Here is a 20226-nt window from a genome sequence, read left to right as displayed (position 1 = left end):
TACTCTTCTTTAAATGACATTCTCTTAGGTTTTCTTGTGTTGTTCCTACTTTTTGATATATAGAGCTCCGAATGAAAAATTAGTTGTTTTAATTGGCAGACTCACCAATTTTGACTAGTAATTATACATAGTTTTCATTAAAGTAATCAAAAATTGGGGTGAGATAACTGTCTTTTTTTCTCCTCTTTGGCTGTTGTACTATTAAGGGAATTGTTTTGAATTCAAAACTTGTCTCATTTTTAATCCTCAAACCACAATATTTCACAAAATGCATTATTTAAATATATTTTTTTTATTATATCTATTTGAAGACTAATATCCACCTTACTCTCCTGCATATTGGTCTGTGCTCTTTTATTTATTTGAAAAGGTTTCACATAATTCTACTAATACCTAAAGTGAATATAAGGTTGATAAGATTTAATTTTCTTATGTAATATTTTATATATGAGACTAGGTAGTGGACAGGAGTCCAATCCAGAAATTCATTGAGAATAATAATCAAAATTTTTTTTTTTTTCATTTTCCAATAGTGACACCTTTGACTTTTTTTTTTATCTCGGCTTAATTTTTATTTATTTTATTAATTTGGTATGTTAGCATGTACTCTTCCATTTGATAATAAAAAGAATTTTCTGAAAATGTTTGTTCCTGAAGAAGATTATGTTTTTTATTGTATATTTCTTCATTACCAGATTGGCCCAGGTGGTGGTCTTCCATGGTATTGTAACATTGTTAGTTTTTTTTTTTGATAGTTGCTTGTGAAGGAGGATATAGTTTTCTGAAAAAAACACCCCTAATTATTTATAATGCTATAAAACATGACAATTAAAAATACTAAACATCAAATTATGAAAATAAAGAATTAAAAATAATAGTTATGTAATTAAGAAAGAAAGAAAAAATGACATATGATATTTATAGAATTAATAAAATATCCAATTGACTTATACTGAAAAAATAATTTTAGAAAGAGAAGAAAAATTGGATCAGCCTGGGCTTCAGTCTTCGCAATGAGGTTGGATTGCCTATGTTGTAAGCCACTGCACCTTTAACTGCTGGCAACTGTTAATGAAATTTTGTAAATGGTTTTTTTTTTTTTTTTTTTATGAAATCATCTATCGACTCCACTTGTAGTTCACAATGCAATTGGCTATAAGATTATGTTCGTGAACCAAGCTTTGCAACACCTATGTGGAAGGCAAAGCAGGGCTTCTAGAGATCTCAGCCATGTGAATTGAATTGAGGTCCAATGGAAACTGTGAGAGTGCTTGAGTCACATTCACTCATGGTTCGAGTGAAAAAACTAGCTATTGTCAGAACTCCAACAGGAATTCACAAAAGGTCACAGGGCCAATGCCGTTCAAACTTTCGGAGACGGTTGTAGGAATGGTTGGGGCTGTTTAGGAATTAGTGTGATGGATAAGGTTCTGATGAAAGTTGTTAAATTGGGGTTTGTTGAAATATCAGCAGTGAAGAAAGTATAAAGAATTGGACCCAGAACGCTGCCTTGGTGGATACCAACCTTATCTGGATAATAATTTGAGAATCCTAAGCCACAGCAGACTTGGAAGGAATAGCTTGAGAGATTTAAGGACTAGGTATAATGGATAGTGGTAAATGGGTTTTGAGTTTGAAGAGCAAGGCAGTTGTGCCACAACCAGTTGAAAGCTTGTGCTATGTCCAGAAAGGCTCTTGGGCAATACTGCTTGCTTTTAAGTGCATAGGATATACGATCAACAACACGAAGACCTCATTGAACTCAGTGTTCTGAGTGAATTCCAAACTGATGTGAAGTAATATGGGTTTTTAGTTAAGTAAGGAATCGTTTGAGGAGGATTTTTCAAAAAGTTTTGAAAGGATTGGGAGCAAGCTATAGGATCAAATATTAATTAATTAGGTTTCAGGAAAAGAATAATTATAGTGTTTCCATAGCGAAGGATGCAATTGTAAGTGCGTGCAGGTAAGGAATATACTAAGTTTTTCAGGAAGTTGTTGAGGGATCTGGGAAGTCAGAAGATCTTGTCCAGGAGATTTTCTTGTTTTTAGTTTCTTTATGAGAAATTTGTCCTCAGGGGGGTTGTTTAACAGCATTTGGAGGTGGGAATTGAAGTATTGGGATCAGAAGCTGGAAAGTTTTTTTCTTACCAATTTGGAAAGGTAGTTGTACAATTTCCATCCATCAGGATGCCTGGTTCTTTGCCAGAGGGTCCTAGAACATGATTGGCATGGATGAGATTTATTAAGTCTTGGGGCAAAGGTTCTTATTGCAGTATTTTGGGAGGGGAAGAGGTGAGAATGCAGTCGAAAATGCTAGTTGTATGGAACAACAAGGTGGTGTAGGAATTAATGGCATTGTTTTATGTCGTTAAGGTGTCTATTTTAGCATTTACTATTAGTCTGAAGAGGTTCCAGTTAACAGTGCCCAATCATAGGTAAAATTTCAAACACCATTGGCATTCTAGAGGAGAACAGAAGGGGATTTGATTGGGAACATTTAAGGTTTTCTTTGCAGTTGAATGATATTAAAATTAAACACAACATTAGTAAGAAGGCCGTTGAGGGATCTGAAGCCAGAGAGGAATGATGTCAATAGGCTCGTGAGATCATTGCAATTGTTAGGAAGGAGAAAGCAGATTAGGTGGTGGCTATACTTCTAGTTTTTTTTTTTTTTTTTTTTTTCCGAACCCTCTAAAAAACAGAAATAAAATGTGAATTAGTAGTGCATTACTGTGTAAGAAAGAAAAGTAATTCGTGTTGTGTCTTACCTTTTACTACCTTTGGTATTTCAAGGTTACCTGTTCTGTTTAATTTTACATATGAGCTATTTTGAGTCCGGAGGTGAGGGGCCTCCTCGTGTTGTATACTTCTAGGTATTGTGAGGTTGAATTTATAGCAGGCCCTGAGATTGTGTAGGCGGCAGAGATGGGTTCAAATTAGCAATAATTGCAACTAATAACTAAAATTGCCATGGATACAATATTTATTTATCAATGGTTCATTCATGAATAAGGGTCGTATCCATGACAATTTTAGGTATTAGTTTCAATTATAGCTAATGTTTGCCCATCTGGTAGGCAGTTCTAATTCTCCCAACATCTCAGTAGGGGACTATTACGTTCACTCTTCTTGAGGGTTGCATGTGTTGTCTAGGAGGTCCAGATGTCTCTTCTAGCCTAGGGGACTTCTACTACTACTACTAGTGTGGCTCTACAATCCAGTGTCGAATCATGGCCCCCTCCAGCAGCTTCTGCCAGTTGTCTCGGTCCCTTGCAGCTGCCATGCATTATTTTCTGGAAAGAGCTCTACTCCAGAACTGCCTTACCTTAGAAAAATAGCACCAATTTGCTGCTATAACCCTACACCGAATCTCTTGTTCAGGTGTGTTGTCTTGGGTTATCAATGAGCCAACATATACAAAAACATTAGTCTTCTTGAATTGTATTCCTCAAACGTCACCTCCTTTCCAGGCCTAGGCACCTCTTCTATACCCATATATTTTGTTTTTTCCGCATTGACTCCCAAGCTAAATCTTCTCACAGGACCCACCAGTGCAAGGAAAGCGTCCGATACAGCCTGGAAGGAACGTCCTATGATATCTATATCATCCGCATTCGCAAGGAGCTGTACAGATCCCAGCATCTCTCACTGCCTTCTCGAGTGCAAGATCAAAGAGAAGGCAGGCTAAGGCATCTCCCTAGCATAATCCCTTTATTGAGGGGAATTCCTCTGATAGCTCTCCACTGATCTGAATTATGCAGCTTACGTTGTTTGTTGTAAGCCTCACTAGGCTAATGAGCTTGCTAGGGATCTTAAAATGCTTTAGAACATCATAAAATTCTTCCCTATTCACGCTATTGTAAGCTGCTCTGAAATCGATGAAGAGGAGGTGAGTTTTAATCTTGAATTCCCTTCCTCGCTCGAAAATCGTCCTGAGGCAGAATATTTGATCAGTCATGGATCTGCCTTTTCTGAATCCGCATTGGTATCAGACGAGTGTCCTCTCCGCATAGGGCATCAAGTGCTCAAAAAGGATGTTTGACAGGCCTTTGTATCAGGCAGATAGGAGGGAGATCCCTCTGTACTTGGAGCACTTTAGTCGATCACACTTCTTAAATATAGGACAGATGAGTGACTTGGTCCATGGGTCCGGTAGAACTTCATCTGTCCAAACGATGATGAGGAGATCCTGCATGTCCCTCACCAGTTTGTTCCCACCACACTTGATAAGTTCTGCGAGGAGTCCATCAGCACCCGGAGCCTTGTTACATCTCAATTGGTTGATGGCATCGAGGATCTCATCTTCGAAAGGTGGCTCTTCATCTATTTTATTCTCCCTGATATTCTCTCCCTAATTCCTCACTGAGTTCCAAAGGTCGCTCATTGAAGTGACGCCTCCACTCGGACAGGGCTCTCTGCTTGTCGGAAAGCAGGTTCCCCTCATGGTTTTTGCAGATATAAGAGACATTAGAGTAGGGTTTTCAGCTCCGGTTTATTTTCCTATAAAAATCTCAGAATTCCTTAGCTCCGAAAAATGTTTGTCTTCTCCAATTCCTCTCCCTTCAGCAGAAGGTGCAGGTGTTGCCTAGGTGGTCTAGATTTCTCTTCTAGTCTAGGGGACTTCTGCTTCCTTGATTTTAATGTTTTTTAAGTTTGACACCCCTTGTAATTAGTCGGGTATCCTTGTTGGCAAAGTCCACAAACTGCAGGTATTTCTCTGGGCTTCTTGCAATCCTCAGATCTGTTGTTACTACAATTGACACACCTAGCTATATGGTGATTATAGTATTTTATGTGGCCTTAAGCCTGAAAATTATGGTATTTCCTGCTTAGGGAAGTATTTTTTGACGATTATACTCATATAATACATTATAGTTGTCATCAACAACAGATGTCCGCTTAGATCAATGAAAAATAGTGGTAAGGCTACTTTACTTTTATGCTGGGCTGATTTCTATCTAATTTAAAAATGTTATCTACCTTTTGAACATGGTATCCCCCCCTTTAAACCAGTTAGTTTTTCACTCGAAACAACAATATTTCACTGTTACTACTATCTTATTATATATTTGTAAGATATGATCAACATGCATACCCAGACCATCTTCATACAGTCTAAAAAAAGTTAGTATGTTCACATGCTGCTGAAGGTCACAAAAAGGTCGAAGACATTCTCTGGTCTCTGAAATTCTCATAAAATAGAATGAAAAAAAATAGTTCAAGTTAGGAAGGTGTCGTGATTAAAGAAATGTTTTTGAACTTATTATTCAGGTTTACTAAAAAAAAAAAATTATTTATGAGTAAAATTGACGAAGTAAATGGCCTTTTGAATGTGTTATGGTATACTAAAAACACATGATTTTCTAAATCTTAAATTCAGGTAGTTTTCATAAGTTAAAAATTGAGTTTTGTAGTCTAAAATAGGAGGGAGGAATCATTAAATTCAGTTTTTTCATATTCATATGTTTCTAAGATAATATCTCCATCATGCTTTCAATTCTACAGACCCAACTAGGGCTGTAATGGCATTAAGTCAAGTAATTCCCACAATTTCTAGAACCATGGTCATTTCTTCATATTTGTATTATGATTATGAGTTTTAACTGAATTCGTAATTATTGAAGACAAGATAAGTTCTGAAACCTAAAATGATAATAAACTAAATAGGAAAATGATGATTAAAACTTGAATAGAAAAAAAACTGACAAATAGGGAAATTTGAAAAGGGTCTTTCCAATTAAATTAAAAAAAAAAAGGATAAATCAAACAAAGTAATAGGTATAATACATAATTTTAAAAAAAGAAAAGATATTAAAACAATGAAAAGGCAATATTTTTATTAAAATAATCCTTAAATTTAAACATTAGAACAAATATTTTACACGTACAGAAAATTATCATTCCAGCGACACTAAAGTAATATTTACAAAGGTTTGCAACATGTACTAATCTTTTATAATTGTACATAAATATGAAAATATATATAATATATTTATATATATTATAAATCTATATATTACATTGTACAAATAATACAATGACAACAAAAACTTAAATAATTTTCTTCAACAAGGTCGGTAAGATAAAATATATGTATATAAGTTTAAAAAGTAATTACAATCTAAAAAAATATAAATTATAACTATATTATTAATTACATGCTAAAACAAAATCAGTCCAAATTATCGCTTATATCTATTTCCCTTTATGAACTGCAATGCCTTCTGCATCAAAGGGGCCTTCTTCTTTTTCACTGGAAAAAAAAATTAAATTTATGCAGTAAACAAGATAATAGCTTTCAATGAGATTTAGTGAGCTAACATTTACTTTTTAGAGAATATTGAGAAACTGCCTTAATTGCTGACAAGGATGAGACAGTAAGCTCTAATTCGTCGCAATAAAGACTAAATAGTAATATATAGGTATAGTGTATTGTACATCAAACATAATATAGTGTGTATGAGAAGATGGTTGGAGGTATGGTCAGGGGAGAACACAACACTTGGACTTTCCATCTCTTACAAGCAGTCCTGATGAAGGTTAGAAATTCTGGCCAAAACGTTAGCACTAATAAATAGGTTTTTACTTATTTGTGTTCTCTACAGGCCACACACCCAGCCATCTTATCCTCATACATACTATAATATGTTAGATGTACAATATACCTTTGTATATATTACTATTAAGTAAACTTATGATTAATAGTGATTTGTACTCACATTCCTTCATTACCTGAATTTCTAGGTTTTCTATACCCAATAAACACCCTACTATCAAAATGCCCAAGTAGCCTAGTTAAAAAAGATACAGTCGATTGTTGCAACTCACTTGAGCATCTTAATTTTACATGTACGATAGACCCTTAACAAGCATTTATTTTCTCACAAGCCCCCACTTATAACCTTCAGGATCCCCCCCTGTTATCCCGCAAAGTTCAAAAATGTAGGAATTGGTCATGATGCTTATAAGTCCTATTGGAACTAACTTTTTTTTTTTTTTGGCTGTTCCTAATAAATGCTTTGAGAAGTTGTAGTTGTTTTAAAGTATTTTGAATTAACATTATATATATGGAGTAATAAAATCAAATTTGTAAACTAAAATCTTTTGAGATAAAATTCTTTTTATATTGTTGAAATATACAAAAATGTCCAAATAAAAATTGTTGAACAAATCTTAAGCAATGAAGATTGTTAATTCAAGTTCACATTAGTGGCAAAGAAGTCAACTCTGAAATTCAACTTCAAATTTATGAAAATACTGCACCAAGACCTGTTGAGAATTTACTTTCAAGTTCAACTTTGAATTGAAAATTAGCTTATGATATGAAAGTATAAAACGGGAACTAAAACAGCCTTCAGGCCTAATCCTACTACAAAGGCTTTTGCTCCTGATGAACTATTGTATCTTCAGAATTAAGAGACCATCAATGTTTGAGAATTGCAATAGATTATCATGCCTTAAGTATCCAACATTTGAAGATGAAATATATGGTATTTATTGATTCAGCTATTAATTTAAAGAAAATAGTGTTTAATACTGACGTAAATATCAATATATTCACAATTAGAAGAAAAACTAACTCTCCTGATCATTTGGTGAAATGATAAAGTTGAGTTAGCTAAAAAAATAAAATTCTGAAGGACAGATTCATCTATCAATTTTTTTGACTGTCATAAATTTATGTACAGCTCAGAGAATTTACTTTTGCCACCAACAAACTTCCTAACAGCTCCATGCACTAGAATGAAGATCAGAACCTCAAGAACCCATTTAGTCAATGTAGTCCTCTCCAATGAGTTAGACCTCCCACTGGGATGGGTCAAGAACATGTCCACCCAGATTCCCAACCAAGATTTACCTTATACTATGAAAATTTTAAAAATGACATACAACACCAAAGGAAAACAGATAAAGCAATAAAATCAATCTAAAAAAGGAAACCCTGGAAACCAAACATTATCTAAAAATGAAGAGGTTCAGAAGTAGATGAATTGTCAGTTGGGCTGTTCAAGCAAAAGAGCAATAAAATTTCAACTCATGAATGGATATTATAACTTTTCTAAAATAGATATATTAATAACTCATCAATAAAATAAGCAAAGTAATATAGGCAATCAACGAGAATTGAAATCAGCTTGAATATAACAAGAATTTTTTTAAAAAATATATATTATGTATACTTCTTAAAATAGTAATTTATGAGATTAAATTAAAAAGCTGCATTTAAATCTGTTTATATCACTAAAATAAATACATAGGATTTGAGTGGAGTGGTAATAGATTAAAAAAACAACAAATTTAATAAATAAATGCAGTAATAAGCTTTTATAAAGATACAAAGTGACAAGTTATAAGTTATTTATTTCAAGTTTGCATTATTCAAGAAAATACAACTTCTAAAAAAAAGTGAGTTAATAATCCAATGTTTTTTAACATTATGTCAGATGATAATTGCTCTTAAAATAAAAAATAATACTATTGGAAAAAGTGCAAGCGTATTGAAGAGTAAAATACTTACAGACAGTAGGAGTGGAATGGTGAACAGCCCTAGGCGCTGGAGGGGGAGGGACAACATCTTTTGCTGAAACACCGGGAGTGTGTCCACCAACGATTGCCTTACTAACGATATCCTGCTTGTTACTATTAGGAGAAGGTTTGGAGCTAGAACTGGAGCTTGACCCAGTTCCATATTTGGCCTGAAAAGGAAATAAATTACTATACAAAATCTATTCGGTAAATGTTAAATATTTTTAAATTCCACATGAAATAATAAAATAACTAACAAGAAACAAGCTAAATAATCACAAAATGATTATTAAATTTTTCAAAATTATAATACAATAATAAAGCAGTTCTATAGATAAGTAAAAAAAATAAATAAATTTTATAAATAAAAGTAACATAATCAGTTGAGTATGAAAACATAAATTAAGTTTTATTGAAAACACTAATTAAATATAATAATTTCTGGGAAAATCAAAAACTCTCATGAATTGATTAATTAGATGACATTTCAGATATTGTCCACTTTGTCCATTTTCAAATCTTATAACTCGTGTTAGAACATAGGTTGATTTGCCGACAACCTGAACTACATATTTTTGTCATATTCTCGGCATTATTTTATGTTGCTAATTCCTAACTGCACTGTGCTCTTGATTAGAATTTTGAGGGTTTTTAATTTTCTCAGAAATCATTATATACAAGAATTTATAACCCTTAGAAAATAGTATTATTTTTAACATTAGTTAAATAAATATTTTTAAAATTGATAGCAGTAAGCATACCTGTTTCCTAGCAACATTCCTTGGTGGTTTGACAACAGCATCGACATAGGCCAGTTTTGCTTGTCGAACCGGCGTTGATTTGGCCATTGAATGAGAAATATTAGCCGTCACAGCCTTCAATTTCCTCTCCCTTTCTTCAATGCACCTCTAAACACAGAAGTAAATTACTTTTTTACTAACTAACTGAACAGTACCTATTTATTTTTTCTTATAACTCTATAGGCATCAGGAATTTATCAGTACTAATTGAGTGAAACCAAAATATATCCTCTGGCTAAGAAAAAGGAAAAAGCATAGGGGTTTTTTTAGGAATTCATTAAAAAAAAACAACTCTAATCCAATATATAACAATGTTATAGATAGACCATATAGATATTATTGAAAACTTATGTCTAACAGTAGTTAAGCAATATACTTAAACAATTTAAGTAAATCCATCCCAAGGTGATAATTAATTTCATAAGAAATGGAGCCATCATTCTCGACAGCTAATTTGATTTTTTTGTTTTAAGTAAGACACATATTTCCACTTTGAAAAATACTAAATGGGAATTTATTGCTCTGTATATTTCAAGGTTAACAACTTGTCATTTGAAAATAAAATCTGTAGAATGAGCTGTTGTTGAAACATAGTAGTATCCAAGATATTAATTTATAACATGAGCAAGCAGAAGTAGTAAATAAAATCATGCTAGAACATGTTTATCTAATCCCCAACTTTGAGCCTTTTCAAAATATAAGCATGTCAAGGAAAATGTTTATGCATGTGAAAATAGCAGATAGTCCTTATTTGAAAAAAATCACGGGTCAAAATTTGTTTTACATTAATAGTTAATATAAAAAACTAGTAGGAAAAAAAATAATCGAAGCAATTAAGTAAATTGATAAAGGTGAAGCTATGAAGATAACCGGGAATCAATTAAACATTGAGATTCGATTGACAACTATACACGATGATAAAAAATAAAGTGAAACTTAAGTAGCATTTTTAATAATTATATATTTTGAATGAATACACAAATATTGTATTAAATATGTATAAATAAATAAGTGGTATAATTTACGTATATTTCAAAGATATACATTTTTACTTTCATTAACCTATGTACAATAATAGAAAGTATTACAATTGTGAAAAATTTGTGAATTCGAGTTTCAGACAGAAATACATGTTTTGAAACGACGGTTTTAAATCACTTTTGAAATATTTGCTAAAAAGGAGAAGAAGAGACTTAAGATAGAAGATTTAAAAATGGCATGAAACCTGCCCTCCTTGGTAGCCTTACTTATCTTTCAAATAGACACTTATAGTGTTTATTGTACAACATATCACAAAATATTAGAAGGAAATTCTTCCCGGCTGTCCCACCCCACTATTTAGCAACAGTCCTATATCACTTTTGAAACACTTACATAAAACAGGAAGAGGAGATAGTTAAATCGAACAATATTTAAAAAGCATCTAAAAATGGCTAACATTTTCAACGAGAAATATTAAAAGGAAAGGAATAGCCAGGGTGAATAATGTAGAAATATTTGCTCTGAAATGAGGGAGGATTAATTTCAACTCCAAGTAGGGTGGCAAGTGAAAGTTGTATGATAAGCACAACACACTATATATATTTTTGTAAGCATAACCAACTAATTATTCTGAAATAAATTTCGAGGATTTTTCTAAAAACAGATTCAGTATTGTTTATGCTTATTAACCTAGTAGAAGTGGATTCATGAAATGTATGGGATGATAATAAAAATGTGTATTAGACCTACTAAATAATTACCAAGTACAGGTCCCTCCACGACTCCATATCTTGTCGCTTTTGACTTCGGAAGTCTTTGGAGCAGTGAAATTTCCATAAATTATCAGTGTCTTCAATGAGGTAGGGGTTAAAATGTTCGATGACATACAATTGATCAGAATTCAGCCTCTCTAGTAAAGGCTTCAGTAGATTGTAGGGTACTCCTCCAGTATATTCCACAGCTGCAATCAAAACATTTTTTAAAATCTATAATCAATAAAGTAAATAAAATCTAACTATATAATATGAGATATATATATATAACAGAGCTGGACAAAAATTAGTTATAAATAAAAATAAATTAAAACACAAACACCTTTTGGTCCTTATCTCACGACATTGTTTATTTTTCTCCAATGTTTCAGCCCTAAGGTATTTTTAGTTCCTCATTATAAAGGAGACATCTAGAATGTTCATATTATTTACTTACAATACACCCAACACATAATAATATATTTCTACTAACATACCTTACAATTGATTTGTCCAAATTATTAAAACTTTGTTCTTCTTATCGCAGGCTAATTGCTCAAGTCAATCACCTTTAATGTATATATACATTTATCAATTAAGACCACACAGTTTCTTTTAATAATTTTCTAAAAAAAGTTAACTACTTATTTAACGTTAAATAAATATTTATATTCTTTATTATTTTTCAGATTGTAAGTAGTTAACTTTTTTTTTGAAAATTATTAAAAGAAACTGTTTGATATTAATTGATAAATATATTTGTTTTTAAAGATAACTGACTTGAGCAATTAGCCTGCAATGGGAAGGACAAATTTGTAATAATTTAGACAAATCAATTGTAAGGTATGTTAGTAGAAATATAACATAATATAATACATAACACTAGTTATGTATTTAGTGAATTGTAAATAAATAATATGAATATTTAAAGTATCTCTTTGATAATGGTCTGAGAATCTAAACATTGAAGACAAATAAACAAAGTTGAGAGAAAAGGATCAAAATATATTTGTATTTTAATTTGAACTAACCACTCTTAAAAAAGAAAATAATAATAATATGTAACATATTAATAAACTAATATTACTAAATAACTATAGATGCAATATGTTGCATTATTGCAATTAAAGAAGCGTTAATAACTAAAAATTGTATGAGGTCTTCAAGCAAAATATCACATTAATGCAGTTGATTTTCACGACATCCACTGGAATCCCTGTCATTTAAGGAAGTTATTATAATAAACTATTGTATTTTTTCAGTAATTTGAGCTCAAATTCCTTCAAAACACTAATGGAATTATCACTGAGTATCTTAAAACATTAAATTTAAAAATAAGTGTAGTTTGTGCAAATTGCCACCCATAAAATGGGCAGATTATGTGACAACACATTACTCTTCTTTTGGCTTCGATGTAGTCGGTTAAAAAGACTAATTTTTGGGTTTGTACGCAAAAAATATATAAGTATTAAAACAGAAATATTTTCAATAATTGAGGATTAGTATATGGTTAAAAATAGGGTCATACTATTGGTCAACTATCAAAACTTCTAAAGTCAGGAGATACACATGTTAATTTAATCTAACTAAAAAAATTGTTCAATTTGAAAATTTGGACATCAGATTTTTATAAACTATGATAACAATATATTAGTTGAGAGTCAGTCTATGGGACATAAAAAAGAAAATTCTCCGAGACTACAGGGCCATTTGTTAATTAGATTAGGCAGCAGAGTCACAGGTCACCTGAGGATGAATTTCAGAACTTGATCATCGACAAATTAATTAAAACATAACAAGAAAAAAAAAATTATATCAGCCTTACCATCAATGTTTTCATACAATAACTGAATGCACAAGTTAAAAAGTGAAGGAACAGTGTTCTGGTAAACTTTATTCCCAGAATAAACTTTAGTCCTAAAACAAACAAAACATTAAGAATATAAAAAAATCGTTTGCAGAAAAAAAAGTAGAAAAACAAACAAAATATTTTAATTCTTAAAGTGATGAAAACAGCAATGATATAGATCTAACTCCAAAACTAAAATTCTAATAGAATGAGGACATAAATAATCAATACCAAACACAAATGAATTCATATTGTCTTGAACTAAAATATATCCTATTTATTGTGGTGGCAAATGTATGAATTTAATGATAAAAACAAAATACTTGAAACATTCCCAAACATTTACATTATCATTATGTCAATTGGCTGATGATAGTATAGATATTGTACTCACCTCTGATTCTTTGTAGTCATAATGGAAAACATTGTATCTTCTTCTGACATTTTCGACTGTCTCCTAGATGATTCTGGAACGTGTGGTAGAGGCTTATAATTTGGATTAATTTCAGGAAGAGTGCTAGAGATATCCAAGTCTAATGCTTCTAATTTCACTTTTTTGGTTAAAAGTTCTGGAGTCTAAATGGAAAAAATAAAAATTTTGCTTTAGTCACAAAGAAATTATGATGTGTTATATCCTAATAACTGCCTTCTATATTCTCTAAATGTATGGCAATATCATGGTCACATACATCAAATTAAATTTTAATTTAAAGTTAAAGACAATCAAATAAATGATTTCATACAGCCAAAACATGATAGAATATTAATCTGAATAACAGAGAAGACACTGTGAATAGAAAATGAACTAAAGAAGTAGGAAATTAGTTATGAGTGATGAAAGCCAGCAACAAAACTTGAAATTAACAGAATGAAAATCAGCTGAATGCTGAGTTGGGCTCATTATACATCAGTACTCAGTAGCTGAGCATGATTACTTTACTTGCATTTAGAATGTTTAAGTATAGAATACTCAAAATATTTCAAAGCAAATTCATTATCAAAACAGTTTGACGAGTATTTTTATTTAATCAATACTCTAAGACATGTTGAGTAAATGTACTCATCATTTAGTACTTCGAGTAAGAAATATATACTTTTTTTCAATTTAGGCATTTTTTATCACTTTATATGCATAACTCATATACTTTTACTCAATGGTTTTAAGTGAATTGTATTTGAGTATGTGAGTATTCCATTATACTTGGTACTCAGTACCTCATACACATTTTACTTAAAATCACAAAAAACAATTAAGTATTTCTCAACTCAGGCTGAATGCGGCTAAGTTCCACAAAAATATTGGGACTATCCATGAAGTATAAGCTATTAAATATTAAAAGTGGAACCTCAATAATAATCAGGTCAATAGTCTCATACAGATTAAACTATTATCATATCAATAAAAATACCTAATTCACAACCAACAAAATAAGCAGAAAGAGGCAGAGAATCATTTGCTCATATCAAGGGGAAACAATCAACATGAGCAATTATTACCAAGTATCAAATTTGTAAAATAATTAAAAAATTCTTAAATTCCTTTAAATCATTTTTAGACAGGCAATCCAATAACACCAGCTCATAGATGAACAAACCCAAAAATCTTTCAAAAAGAAGATGCTCCAGTTGGAGATCGAGATTAACAAAAAAATACAGTTTATTGAATGCCAATACTTTGGCCAACATCGTAGCACTTTTTCAGAGCTACAAAGAACAAGATGCAATGATTTTTTTAATTTATTTATTAGCATCTTCTCCTCCTCTATTAATACAGTCAACTATTTAATATAAATTGATAACCTTTCAAGAAACTAACCATAAGATCTAACACCAATTTCTGGGACTGAGACCATTTTCAGAAAATCTGAGTTTCAAAATTTTATTTTAGAATCCTTGATATCCATTTTATTGCAACAGTTTCATATCAGTAACTTAGTTTTTAAAGTTGGTACGACTGTTTGAATGAGAGAAGTTTACAAGCTCTTCTTCGATAGAGAAAAGGTCCTTGGTTTAGATTTTGAATTGTGATTCTGTGAGTTTTTAAAGAAGAAATTGTTGAAAAACCAATTGTATTTGTTAAAGAAAACATTTTTAAAGATGAAAAATGGAAATTGTCCATTCCAGACAAGTGGGAATATGAAGTAAACTGAGTTAAAATACAGAAAGGTGATTTATCTATTATATTATGAAAACGTGATGGATGATTAAATTATGGAAAGAGTTTCAAGTTATTTGATAATATTGTTCAAACAGGTTTTCGAGATTAGAACAGCACGATATGTTTCGTCTGTTTTGTAGAAGGCAGAAAGTCAGAATACAATGCATATTTGGCTGGATGAATCAATGTCTCTTTCCTAATCACAAATAGTTAATCCCAAAATTATATTACACTTCTAATAAATTGTTTGAAGATTTATATGATACATTCAGATCGATTTTCTTTAAAATCAGCAGCGGCATTTATACAGCTGATGGCCCTACTTCCTTTAAATATTGGCTAATATGTATCTAAATGTAAGGCCACAATCATGTACAGCCTAAATTTACATGTCCCGAAATTGGTATTGAAGGAGGTATATCATACCAGATGTGGAGGCAAACATTGGAAGCAAATATTTACCAATGTATTGGTAATGGTCCAGGTTGGATATGGGTGGTCATGAAATAATTTATTTCATGAGTTCAATGGAAAATGGGTGTTTGATCTGCTTTCCTTGAGGTAACTTTTTATGATATAAAACATATTACAACCTAAAACCAAGTATTCATCTTACATACTTTCAAATATCAGGACAATATATAACATATAGTTACATCGCCTACAAAACTTCACTTAGCCATTTCTTAGAATATAGTTGTCGAAAAAACGTACTTTTTCCAGATACACCTTGATTACTCTCATTTAATTACAACATATTCTGAAGTTAAATGTAATAAAACCATGTATTTTATCACTTTTAATATAAATCAAAATGTATAAAAAATAAAGTGAAAATAAATGTTATATGACTCACCTCGACCAATTCATGAATGGGTTTAGGTTTAGAAGAGCTTTCCCTTGATTTATCTTTAGAACTACTACTGCTACTTGTGCTGCTTACAGAGTGCTGCCTCTTATGATTACTACTACTACTATTACTTTTTTGTGATGATGAAGTTTTATGATTTGAACTTGAAGAAGACTCCTTTGATGATTTCTTTTTTTTCTTTGGCTCTACAAAACTATCCATACCTAATAAAGCATCAGCAAAACTTGCACCTGCAATCAATGATTTCAAAAATTATACTAGTTTCATTTACAAGTGAAAAATACCTGAAAATTATTCCAACATGATAAACAACTACTGATTATTATTATTTTGCCAGGATTTGAAGTATCGATACCACCTCCGTATTGAGTGAACTCAAAATTTTTGATATTACCAAAGTAATAATTTTGTCTTAGTGAGTATATAATAATTCTAATTTTAATGGAAAAATTTGCTTAAGGAAAATGAAATTTATTTTATTTAAAATAAACACTTTAGAATTACCTGATCCACTATCGATACTTCCGTCTTCATTTCTTTCAAGTTTAACAATCTTTGTAGGAATATATTTTGGCACTTCGAACTCATCTTTTTCTTTTTTAATTTTTTTCTCATTTTCTTTAATCAATTCATCCAAATGCTTTGAAGAAGATTTAGAATCCTTTGAAGATTTTTTACTAGAATCTCTACTACTACTTTTATGGCTGCTATAATTTTCTTTATTCTTTTCTGAATGTGAATGACTAGATTTAACATGTTTATGATTAGAAGACTTGTGTTTGGAGCGATGCCTGTGATCACTAGAACTATTATCAGATTCTTCATTTACTTCCTCTTCCTCTAATGTTGACAAACGCCCAACTAGTTCTTCTTCAACACTAGAATTATCACTTTCTTCTGAAGATTCTTTATCTGAATCACTACTTGAATCACCAGGTTCACTCCGATCATCACAACTTTCATTCACTTCCTCTTCATCTGCTTCTTCCGCTTCTTCCTCTGATTCAGCAATTTCCTCTTGAGAATGCGAATGATTCCTCGAATGTGAGTGATGCTTCTTATGTTTCTTTGGGCTTGGTGGTGTTTCCTCATCAGAACTATGCCTTTTTTCATGGTGAGATGATTTGTGGTTTTGATGCGAACTACTTTTTCTTTCAGAAGTATGATTCTTTTCAGAGCTTGAATGAGATCTTTTCATTGAAGAGGAATGGGATTTAGATGAAGAATGTGTTTCACTATGATGCCTTGACGAAATATGGTGGGATTTACTAGTAGACTTCTCTTTACTACTAGAGTTGTCTCTACTACTAGACCTATCTTTACTACTGTGTTTATCCTTATTAATCAAATTATCTTGCTTTTCTGACTTTGGTTCTGTTTTAACAATAGGCTTTTCTAATTTAGGTTCAACCTTCACAACAGGCTTTTCGTATTTCGGCTCAACTTTCACAGTGGAAACAGATGACTTACTTAATTTACTATCTGAAGAGTTAGATTTAATTTTGTCATTGGAATCATCACTAGATTCTTCAGCAGCCACCATAGCCTTCCATTTCGCTACAAGAGCCTTGGCAGCTTCTCCAACTTCACCTTTGTATTTCCTCAATGAATTTACACTTCTTCCAACACCTGTTTCTTGCAGGTGAAGAACTTGAATGGGCAAAACATACAGCCTTTGAATGCATCTTATCATCTATAACAAACAAAAACAATGTTTTTACCTCATTTTCAAGACAAGAATGAATTATACAAAACAAATAACTCTAAACAATGAGTAAACGTGAAAATAACAAAAAATACTTTAATGTGATTCTGGTAGAATAATAACATATTATAAGATCCATTACTTACACGTTCTGAATTTTCGGGGCATCTTTCAATATCCTTTTGATAGTGCCTAATCTGATCCACCAAACTCTTACCAGACATTTCAACTAAGAAACGTCGCGAACTAATAACCTGACATCAACTCACGAACGGTCACCACAAGAGAAACAAGCAAGCACTACTTTCCCTTCAACAGCTGTTGTTTAAAATAACCCCCCTCCACGATGGCGAAAATTATGTTTTTTATTTTGTTTGAATGGATTTTCTAAATTTTAGGTAGGAAATAATTGCTATGAATAGTATTAGTGTATATGGTCATGTTATTAATAAGGGCTATTCGATATGAGAGCAAGAATTGAGAGCCTCGCTGAACAACAGCTGATCGGGACTTTTAGCTGGGGTAGGGGGTTCCTATTAATGTCAAGTCGAGTTTAGTTTTCACTATTATTATTGTTCTTTCTTTCACGTGGCAGTGCAGATGAGCGAGATTCACGAAGGTAACATTACACTTTTGTTTTGGTTTACTATTTAAGCATTCCAGACCATATCAATAATGTTCCAACTTTATTCTATTCTGATGTTCTGTATAATTTGATAAGAAATCTTAGATTTGACCGTGAAAATGTTTAATCAATATTATTAATATCATCCTTTTGTTTTTATTTTATTTTCCTAAGTTTTACAACGATTTTAGTCACCCTAATGATTTTAATAATTTTTTTCAAATGAGCATTAAGTTGTCATGTCAGACTTGCTAAACTGAATTACATTTATAACATTGTATTTTATATTTTTCTGTTGATTATAGTTTAATAATCTATTGTAATCCTATTTTATCTGTAATCATTGTTCACCCTATTCATTGTCTTTCCGATAACTTGGGGCTAATTTTTAAGTTCTTATCACTAAACCCCTAATTATTTAAATTTGAGACAAAATCATATACCTAAATTAACTTTTACACAATTTTAAACTCGAAATTTTTGAAGTGTTGCACATTTTGAGTTTCATAATACATTGCCCTACTTATTAGGTAAGTCTACTGAGTGAAATTTAGTAATGAAGTTGTTGATTTTTCTTGAATTAAGCTGTTTTATTGAATTAATTGCCTTGTTTTAATGTATTTTTAATCTTTTCAGAACTTGTCATGTAGGCTTAGGAAGAATTAGAGAACAGGAATTTTGACTATGGGTTATTGTGTTCAGCAGATTGTTTCCTGGTATGTAACATTGGATTTACTATATCTTCTAGTTTATTTCACGCTTAGGAATTTGTCTTAACTTTATTTTTCAATTTTTTGCAGGTATCAAAAGAAAATCGGAACTTATGATAAGCAAGAATGGGAAAAGACTGTAGAACAAAGGATTTTAAGTGGGTTTACTCATGTGCCAAAGAAGACAGCAAAACTCAAAACAGAACTAATAGATGTAGACCTTGTAAGAGGTGAGAAAGAAATTATAATTATATTTGAATATATTTTTAGATTGAAAATTTCTTTAAAAAATTGTTTTCCTGTATTAAGTTTTACCCTTGAATTTTTTTATTTGCTATTTTGGGAACATGACACGAGCCAAGACTGCTAATTTATTTACACCAGTGTTTAATTATGTTTTGAAATAAAAAAAAAAGAAAAGTAAAATGTTTAGTCAAAATGTTTAAAAATTGCTTGTTAATGTCAACATCTTTTAAAGCTAACTTGTTGAAATCATTTTAATTAAATAATATATTTCCTCTTCCTCACTTTAGAAATGATATACTTTTGATAAATGTTATAAAAACTATTGAATTTTTGTTATTATTGGTTACAGATTTATTTTCATACAATCTTTGTATTTATGAAATATTTCTTATTTTCCTTTATGAATAAATTTTTGATTAGCTAATTAGCTATAACAATTATAACTCGTGTTACACCTAAAGAATTCTAATTTGATTATTCAGAGACATCCGACTATGTCTCTATATAAGGGGATTCTCCTTTATTGTGGAACTAGAAAAAATTTTAAAGTTGTTTTCACACTTTTTATTATGTAGTACGTACTGATGAATAATTAGTAATCTTAATTAACCTTTTAAATGAGGTTATCAGAATCAGGAAATATAGCAATATATTTTAAAGACTATGCAGATATTGCTTGAATGTCTTATCTCTATCAATCTATTGGGTGATAAAGTGATTATGGTATGTTAATGGAGTTAAAGTTAATTCTACCTCTTAAAATAATATTAAAAGATTGATATTTCTTTAATATAATCATTTTTTATTTTGTGAACTTCTCAAAGGTAGTGTTGTTACTGAATAAACAAATATATGAAGAGAATATGATTAGGGGTTCGGTCTGTAATGGTGCACAATTAAATGAAACTTTTATTTGTCAATCATTGTTTCATCTGGGATGAAAACCAAAAGCGAGACAACAATCATAATTTAGAGAAATTATATATCTATATATAAATATATA

At 31.1% G+C, this 20226-nt stretch overlaps 2 protein-coding genes across 3 annotated transcripts in view; one reads left to right on the top strand and one right to left on the bottom strand.

The window, feature by feature from the left end:
- Positions 1-5898: 5898 nt before the first annotated feature.
- Positions 5899-17952, bottom strand: EloA (elongin A). 2 transcript variants are annotated; one of them, XM_014438441.3, is made up of 9 exons: positions 17789-17952; positions 16442-17630; positions 15923-16167; positions 13303-13484; positions 12885-12976; positions 11069-11268; positions 9288-9434; positions 8519-8696; positions 5899-6253 (listed from the first exon to the last, which is right to left on the bottom strand). In XM_014438441.3, the coding sequence occupies exons 1-9, from the start codon at positions 17864-17866 to the stop codon at positions 6183-6185; spliced, it is 2382 nt and encodes a 793-aa protein (XP_014293927.1). In that variant the 5' UTR covers positions 17867-17952; the 3' UTR covers positions 5899-6182. The 2 variants fall into 2 exon arrangements, with proteins under 2 accessions (XP_014293927.1, XP_066905122.1); XM_067049021.1 differs by lacking the exons at positions 5899-6253; positions 8519-8696 and having other exon boundaries at positions 9297-9434; positions 11058-11268.
- A 144-nt stretch (positions 17953-18096) lies between these two features.
- phtf (putative homeodomain transcription factor) overlaps positions 18097-20226 on the top strand; it is a gene marked incomplete in the record, with an annotated part of 19668 nt that continues 17538 nt past the window's right edge. The window contains 3 exon segments of the mRNA XM_067049022.1: positions 18097-18261; positions 18904-18983; positions 19068-19207. Of these exon segments, the coding sequence (XP_066905123.1) occupies positions 18952-18983; positions 19068-19207 (172 nt within the window).

This window comes from Halyomorpha halys, unplaced genomic scaffold (genome assembly GCF_000696795.3).
Source record: "Halyomorpha halys isolate HHAL.00 unplaced genomic scaffold, Hhal_1.1 Scaffold58.1, whole genome shotgun sequence".
NCBI classification, from domain to species: Eukaryota; Metazoa; Arthropoda; class Insecta; order Hemiptera; family Pentatomidae; genus Halyomorpha; species Halyomorpha halys.
Note: the sequence above shows the minus strand (reverse complement) of the source record. Positions and strands in the feature narration are given on the sequence as shown.